Source organism: Anthonomus grandis, chromosome 6, assembly GCF_022605725.1.
Source record: "Anthonomus grandis grandis chromosome 6, icAntGran1.3, whole genome shotgun sequence".
NCBI lineage: Eukaryota > Metazoa > Arthropoda > Insecta > Coleoptera > Curculionidae > Anthonomus > Anthonomus grandis.
In genome coordinates this window covers 20,988,705-20,997,587 of record NC_065551.1, presented here as the reverse complement: position 1 = coordinate 20,997,587, position 8,883 = coordinate 20,988,705, and the positions used below count along the sequence as shown (strand labels likewise).

The 8,883-nt window shown below is 33.0% G+C and overlaps 1 protein-coding gene across 1 annotated transcript; it reads left to right on the top strand.

Annotated features, from left to right (window-relative positions):
* The first annotated feature begins 3,518 nt into the window (after positions 1 to 3,518).
* Positions 3,519 to 5,388, top strand: LOC126737810 (protein yippee-like 5). Its single transcript, XM_050442871.1, has 3 exons — positions 3,519 to 3,863; positions 3,933 to 4,154; positions 4,213 to 5,388. The coding sequence occupies exons 2-3, from the start codon at positions 3,954 to 3,956 to the stop codon at positions 4,384 to 4,386; spliced, it is 375 nt and encodes a 124-aa protein (XP_050298828.1). The 5' UTR covers positions 3,519 to 3,863; positions 3,933 to 3,953; the 3' UTR covers positions 4,387 to 5,388.
* Positions 5,389 to 8,883: the final 3,495 nt, after the last annotated feature.

The window sequence follows — 8,883 nt, the reverse complement described above, 5'->3', positions numbered from 1 at the left end:
GCCTTACTTAGTCAGGAAAAGCTGCAAAAACTTATGACTGAATAGCGAATGTATTTATACCGATTGCAAAATACTCCCACAGATGTTTCCCAATATGCTCCACAATGGACCTACTCGCCTTCGCCGAAAAGTCAGATGTCAAACTCGACAACATATTATGTAATCAATTCCTATTCTGCCACCCCCATTCCTTTACCATTACAGTCGCCTAACCTGCCGAACTTTGTAGAAAGTGCTGTCCAAAACGAAACTAACCGAGAAAAGTCATCCCAGGATATATTGTCACTATTGATTACCAGTACATAAATATTCATTATATTCACAGATTATATTAAAAGTATGTCCCTTATTATTTTAATGTAAAATAACCATATTATAGCTAACTACTACTTACCTTTAAATATACTTTAAGAACTTTGTAAATAGCGTCCAATACTTCTGGTAAAAGCTGAGAGATAGAGCATTTTGGTACACGGTGTAATGCTTCTAGTATTGCAAAGCAATCGCCTGCTGCAAGATATCTAAGTACAATGTGCAGTTTTAGCCTGGGCCAAAGACTTTCTCTCATATTTGTATTTTCTTTTTGAATTAGTGGCGCCACTTTTTCAAGTAGCTGTTCAAAATGAGCTGCAGACATTCTTAAATGATTTTTAAACATTGGGCAATCCATTCTTGTAACAAACAAATTGACGCACCTATTATATTTCGTCGATTTATCCATGGCCTTATCCGCCATCTTCTTATTTTTCTACGTTTTATTTTTCTTAATTTACTTAAAAGATATTCACTGATTATCGCAATGCCTCTACGTACAACTTCATTTGGCGCCATTTTTTAGTGAACTGAATAATTCAATTTGGTCGATCCGCGTAAACATTGTTGTCAAAATCACTTTGGATGATTCATCCGAAATGATCACTAGGCCGGGCCGAAAAATTTTTTTTTGAAAATGTATTTGGTATAGTTTAAAAAGTTGAGTGACATGAAAAAATATTTACCTGTTTTTTTTAATTTAATTTCCTCTTATTTTTTACCGCGCCCCCCGGCCCTTAAAAGGGTCAAAATTTCAAGCTCATATTTTTTTTTTGGTATAGTAGTTAAAATTTAGGTATTGACGTATAAAGTATCCACAAAAAAAATTAAAGCAAAAAAATAATTTTTTACCACGCCCCATCCCTTAAGTATATAAAAACAGCTCTTCGCTTGAGAATTTGATAAACCTTTCTAGAAAAGTTTTATTACAGGTGGCTTTATTTGGTAAAGTATACCATATTTCATCAATTACTCAACCCAGAACTCACCACGAGGAGGTGGCTGCTTAATCGAGTTCCACCCCCATACCCCCCTCCTCCACACCACCGTGCCCTTTGGTTCTTTAATAATCTAAAAAATATGCAATTTATTTAGTTAACTTTACTTTTCTTTGATTTGTAATACTCTTCCTTATTTTCATATGATGGAAGATCACTTCTACCTTCAAATTTTACTCGAATGTAGCCATCTCTTTTGTCATGGCCACAAACTTTCCCTTCAGTGATAATTTTAACACATCTCTCCACAGCTTGAGTGTGACATGGAAATTTAGTTAACATAATGACCGATTTTTGGTGTATTGCTTCCATCAAATCCTCATTTGAAATGTCCATTAATAAAGGAGGTTCGGTCACAACGCATCTGTTCAGGTCTATAAGATCGGTGTAGTCTCTGGCATTCCAGTTGAGAGCAGGTATTTTAAAATCTCTTAGATTTTCTTGACCTTTAGCATTTCTTGACTTTAAAATTCGACGAAGCCTTAGTTCTCGTATATGACTCCGCGAGTCAGTAATCATTCCTAACACAATGTTGTCGGGATGGGTAAAGTAAGCGTTAGTGCTTACGACATTATTAATTATTTTCTTTATGTTTTCGAGAAATTCTTGAGATAAAACTATAGATTGCCATAAATGTTGCGCTCCATACTGGCACAATGGTTTTGTTTTGATATGAAACCACATTGGTGCATAAACCTTCATAATAAACCTTGATAAAACGACCAAGGTGTCAGAAGGTTCACTGGTTGATATATATAAACGTAATACCCTGTTAGCCATTGTTAACCATCGAACATGACTTAATTTTCCTGGATTTTTTTTGCTTAGAGTATCCGAACAAGTTCCAGTTTTAATGGCACAACATATCTGATATAAGTACTGCTGATCAGTACTTAGATCTTCTTTATTTATTTCAGGTAAATCAGTTTCAATTGAATGAAATTTTTGAACAGGTCGTGACTCGCAAGTTGTCAAAAGTGATCCAATGGGTCATAAAGTGAATGTGGCCCTGTAGTTTTTCCATCCAAAGCTTGCAACAAATGTCGAAGAGGTAACTCGTTGGCGTGAAGCAAACATATCAGCCATTGGACGGGTTTTCCAATCTGCTTTTCTATTAATCTAATCACACCACCTTTCCAGCCCGTGTTAACATTTGTACAATCACAACCGATTGCCCTAATGAAGTTTAAACTTATTGATTTGGCCTTTAAACAAGAAATCATAGTTTTTACAATATTGTCAGATGTTCCAGATCCTTTAATTGTTAAATGGTCAAGATACTTGCTTTTTGGTTCTTCTATAAGAGCTATGTGTTCTTCTTGTCTGATAACACGGCGTCCTTCACTTAAAACCATAGTCTGATCTTTTCTTCCATCAAAATAAATTCCTTGTATCTTAATTTCGATATCACAATTTGGTTTGGTTAGCTTTCTTTTCTTCTGTAGTTCCCTTCTAATTTTATTTTTGTCAATTACATTGACTGGATTATCTGAAGAAACTAATCCAAAATCTTCAAGGGTAGCAGTGGCAATTTTTGCCACAGTCCTATTCGAGGCACCAGTCATATCCGCCATTTTTGCAACATTAGATAAAGATACTCGCATTTGGGTTTTATTTTTATTTAGGGCACTTAATACTAAATCATTTTCTAGAGAATAGGACCACCTAAAGTTTTCGTCTTGTGATATATCATCATATTCTTCACTAGAGGAACTGTCTTCTAATGGTTTTTCTGAAGTGGTATCTTTTTGGTAACCTGAGGGTCCTGGTTTTGATGTTAATTGTTGCTGCCGTTCTTGTCGTTTTTTATTATTTTCGGTAACAATTTTATCTACACCGCAGTTACAGTTATACCAAATCCAAAATATTTTTTTTATTTTAAGGTCATTGGGGCGCGGTCAAATTTTATTTTAAAATTTTGAAAAAAATACAACTTTATTTTTAAACCACTCCACAACTTTTTTTCACTATACCAAATAAAATTTCGAAAAAAATTTTTTTCAGCCTTTTTCGGCCCGCCCTAATGATCACCTAAATTGAACCGTCTAAATGCGCCTTTAGAGTAAGAATATCGATGTTTTTTTAGTAAACATCGATGTTCGATGCACATCCCTAACTGGGTGAGATGAACGTCAGAAGGTTCGAATTCGAACTTCGATTTGGGTTGGGTTGGGTGCAAGTCAGGTGGATTTACATGGATTTTCCACTTAATGCGTCTTAAATTATTTTTTGGCTAATAGACAAAAAATTAATCTACTTTAAGTCATCAGATAGCCCTTAAATTTAATTCGTAATTCGCAATTGTTCTTAAATTCGCATATCACGTGATGAATCCGATATATAAACCAGATCAGTAAGATTAGGTTGTTCGAACATACTCAAATTCTAAACAAAAACCAGATGATTTTGACATGTGGTTCTAGTCAAGTCTAAAAAATATAAACATCCCGTGGCCTGTAGCAAAAATAAATAGGGACACCCAAGAACAAAGAAAAAAAAATCACCAATAGCTTTAAAATCTTTCCTGAATTATTATTCACATACTCGTTGAAGGTAAATGGACTCTAAACAACTAAAACTGCACTACCTCCATTAAATATGTTTTACCTTTCCTTATTGCAGCTTGTAGTAGACCAACTTAAAATGGGTAAAGTATTCCTTGAGCATATGGGAGGAACCCGTTTGTTTTCATGTGCAGCATGCCACACCAATTTAACAAACAGAACTGAATTAATAAGCACCAGATTCACTGGAGCTACAGGGAGAGCTTATTTGTTTAACAGAGTTGTTAACCTTACTTATAGTGAGGTCCAAGATAGAGTCATGCTTACTGGGCGTCACATGGTAAGCAGGAGTTACAGATATTATCCAATTTTATTGTTTTTTACTTTATAATGCATAGGTGCGAGATGTATCTTGCAAACAATGTGACTCTAAGCTCGGCTGGATGTATGAGTTTGCCACAGAAGACAATCAGAAATATAAAGAGGGTCGAGTTATTTTGGAAAGGGCCCTGGTAACTGAGAGTGATGGGATGGATGAACGTTCATATCATGAACGTAGACAGAATAATTAGGTTTTAAGTAATAGGCAGAAAGTAATTACATTACAGTGTTTCTTGTAAACCTTCCACTATCTTTAACGATTGTAGATTGAAGTGGATATAGGAATTGTTTTGAAAAGAATATTTACTCAGAGATTTGCTTATTGGGCCTGTTATATGAGGGATTTGAATTTGTGAGGTATATTGGTCATGATATTTGTAGGAAAAACTTATATAATCTTAAGTATAGGATGACTGATAAATGTTTTTATAAGCTAAAGCTATTAAATTTATATCGTAAAGAATGAATTAGGTTCTCTATTGTGGCGTACAATTTCAATCATTATTTCATAACTTTTATATTTGGGTCTAATTGCAATATGTGTGTTAATATGTTTGGTGATAATTAATGGATTATAAAAATTACATCATTTTGCAGTTTGAATTGAAAATAATGTGACTAAACCATAAATTGTGCAATTGTGATATAGGTTGTTAGAAATTTTTAAAATTTTTAAAAATTTAATTAGAACTTCATTTTAAGTTATAAATTTGTGATACTTTTTCGCTTTTTGGCCCAAGGTTTTGATGTTTTTTATTATGATTGGTGGTGTGAAAATTTAATATCAGGTTTCTAGCTTTTTCTCACTGTTTCTTACTTTTTCCTTGCTTATATTGTGTTTTCTTCTATTGATAATGCCGTCCCTTCTTAAAGTAAAAAAGCCTCTTATTAACTATGCACTTACTAAGATTTCAAATATTTGCTGTCTCAAAAGATCACCATCAGGACTGATTGGTAAGTTTATGTTTCAAACATAATTTTTAGCTTCTAATCAATTTCTTATATACATCTGTTATACCTAAGAAATTTTATAAATTAAATAGTTATGCTCGATATACAACTTATAATAGCCAAAATGTAGGATGTAGGATAATTTAATAACTGACGAGTAAGTGTTTTGTAACTTTTTTAATTTGATAATACTTATGAATATGGGTACTTATAATAAAAATACAATATACTATTTAAAATGACATATGGCGTTTTATTTAATGCTGTAATTATATGCATTTAATCAGTATTTTTTTTTAACAGGATCCATTTTAGCTCCTAGTGTTCCTTTTAATTTTCACTGGCAAGTTATAGATGTTGAGTTGCACAATCATAATTTAACATCTGCCTGATATAGTTTAAAGAAAATTAATTGACCACTACACCAGTTTTGTAGTTGTCAAACCAAATCTAATGGGTCAAATCGAATGCTTTTTAATCTGTTAAGCTCATTTCATTTCAAGTTGCACGTGGATCAGCCAACCCGGATTTCAGCATTTTCTTCCTCACTGATGATAGATTACTTCTGTACGAATTTTAACCAACACGAAAATCAGTGTACAACAATCAATGCCGGTTTGTCTGACCATGAGGCAATCAATAGTGGGATTAGTAAAGCTTAATAGTGCAGCTAATGAGAATAAGTTTGGACGCGATAGACTTTATACTAGAGCTAATTTCCGCAAATTCTCTTTGCTTTGCAATATGTCAAGTTGGAATAATGTAGTCAAATAGTATTAAACAATTTTAACACTGCTTTTCCTGTTGTCAATATTAAGAAACGAAATAGAAAACCTTGGTATACTAAGGGAAAAATATGCGCTCCCTTTTTTACATTAGGAAATACGCTATGAACAATGCAACATTTTAAAATTATTATAACAGATACCGCAAGATTTACAGAAACTCAATCAAAATGGCTAAGTGGACCTACTTTCAAAGGAGGATAAATAATTCCTCCAACAGAGCAAAAGAGTCTTGGAAAATTTTAAATGAGCTAAGGGGCAAAAATAATGTCTTGGTTATTCCAAGTACCTTAGATTCCAATGTCCTCAATTCCTTCTACTGTGATATTGCTAGTAACTTTGCAGCCAATATCTCACAAAAAATAGATCCCAGGAGCTATCTCAGCAATGTAGTAGTAGCCGAATCTTTCTTTTTTTTTCCCACAAGTGTAGAAGAGCTTAAACAGTTAATGGTTAATATTAAGAATAAGAGTTCATCAGGTTGGGATGAGCTTTCTCTTAAAATATTTTCTGCTTTACCTCTTGTTGCATTGATGCAAGTCTTGGCCGAGTCAATTAACTTTTCATTTATGTCTGGAGTTTTCCCAGAGTGCTTCAAAAGAGCAATGATTGTTCCTCTTTACAAGGGTGGCGATTGCGACTGTCCTTCTAACTTTAGACCTATAGCGTTATTGCCTACTTTAGCCAAGATAGTGGAACGGCTCGTTAAGTTGCAGCAGCGTTATTCTGTGACTTGTCCAAGGCATTTAATCTCTATGGTTCCAGAGGAACCGCCCTTGAGTGGTTTTGTTCCTACCCAAGTAACAATTTAGGTTCTAAAAAGGTTATAAATAACTCCTAGAACCTGTTTAAGAAAAATTATTGATTATGCCAGTAAGCACAAACAACGTTATTTATTAGCCCGCATAACCTTCTGTAGTAAAAAAAGGCCCAGCCCTAAAGAAGTTATCGTTGCCAATAGGCCCTGGCCAATTTGAAACCAGATCGCATATCACAGAACCTATATAGCTAATAGAAATAACCTTTATCGAACCCGAAGATGCCTAAAAGTAACCTGTGTAGAACCTGAAAGCTTTTACGCCTACCTGTTTACAACTCTTTAGCAAAGTCATTTTAGACTTTTAGGTGGTTATATAGTTTGGCCTGTTCACCGGCTTTTGGCATTTCAGATACATACTGAAGTATTAAAATTTTGCCATTTAGTTTTAAATATATAATACAGCCAGGGTAAAAATAAGACAACACCAAAATAAAAAGCAATGGTGAAATTTTCAGTAAGTATGTCTTTATTTTAGAAAAAATATATTATACTGGAATAGATGACCGATTTTGATTGCGCACACCAGTTTCTTGAAAAAGTTGGGTGTAATTTAACTGTAAAACACGCGCGCCTTTGATATCTTACAAATTAAACATTATTCAGTGCCAATAAAAAAATAAAAAATTAATATATTTTTATTTCTGAGATGCTTTAGTGATAATATGTACTTAAATGCTCCAGTGTCTTTATATATTATCTAAATTGTTTACATATTACATTATTTTTGCCTGTATTTGAATAGCTTATAAAAATGGAAGAATTACATTTTTTCTTCAAAATGGACGCCTAGCAGGATATGCTTTTAAGCTGCTATAATAACTTAAGTAAGCATCAAAAGCTATGTCGTAGGACAGAAGGCTTAAAAAAATGCTAGTGGGTTTAAAAAAAGCTAAAACAGGGCTAACTAGCATCTTCCAGGACTTATAGGCCACTTTTAATAACCAATTAGCTGGCAAATTCTGGGCGAATTTCAATAAATGGGTTTTAGGCATTTAGTAGATCTATTGGCATTATTTATTACTACGCGGGATTTCTTGAGTCTTCTTTATTGCAATTCAGTTTGCGTTTGGTTTTGGTGGTTCCAGTTACTGTGAAAATAAAAGTGTGTTTTTTTTTATCGTTCAAATTGCATACAGGGCTGTATTTAGGTACATAAAAAGGTAAGGTCATTTTAGTTCATATAATAAAGATAGGCAAAGCGATTTTGATAAAGATAAATACAGATTGTTGCATGTTTAGAGGTTATGAGTACCAAATCATTTTTCTTTTAACACACCCATGCAATATTTCAATTCAAAGTATATTAGCACCACAAAAAAATTGAAGAAATATTATGATTGTAAGATTGTATGTATTTCCAATAAATTAATACGATGTGAATCCCCGAAAATCAACACCTTGTTGCTAAAGGACCGTTTATACTTAATATTAACGCTAACGCTATGGGATCGTTTAAATTTTTGAGTAACGTTCGGATTCATGCTTATTCGTGCTGTTGAGGATAAACGTCACGAATAAGTCGTGAACGTTCACAACACTAGTAATTTTTTATTTAATTTTACTCTTTTTTAATAGGTTTTGACTTTTTAAAGTTAAAAAAAAAGCTTCAACAATAAAGGTAATTTATGTTTAGATTTATATTCTTTATAAATTTTGGATTTTTTTGTTAGTAAATTAAATAAATACAAAAATATAATACATATAAAAAGCAGATTTTTAAATATTTAAAACTTAAAAATTGTATAGTATTGGACTTCATATTTTTGTTTTTCTGTTAAGCCACTGGTACTGGCATCGTGAATATCTGATTCTAGAGGATCAGGTTCAGTGCCAAGACCGCCATCAGTTAAGTTACGAGAATTATCTTCTTCCGGTGTATCTATTGCAAACTAAATTTTTTTTTACGTTATAATCTACCAAAATTGTCAATATTTTATTTGTCATATTTACCTGACCAGTTGTAATTCGTTGGAAATTTCGTTGGATTTTTTTTTTTTTAAATAAAAGTGATTTTCGAAAAATCACTTTTCTTTTAAAATTACCACTTCTTACAATTTTGTGCCAAGACATCCCTGTATTCTAAGAATAAATGACGTAGGATTTAATAGTCGCGACCGTCCGCAAACTGTGTT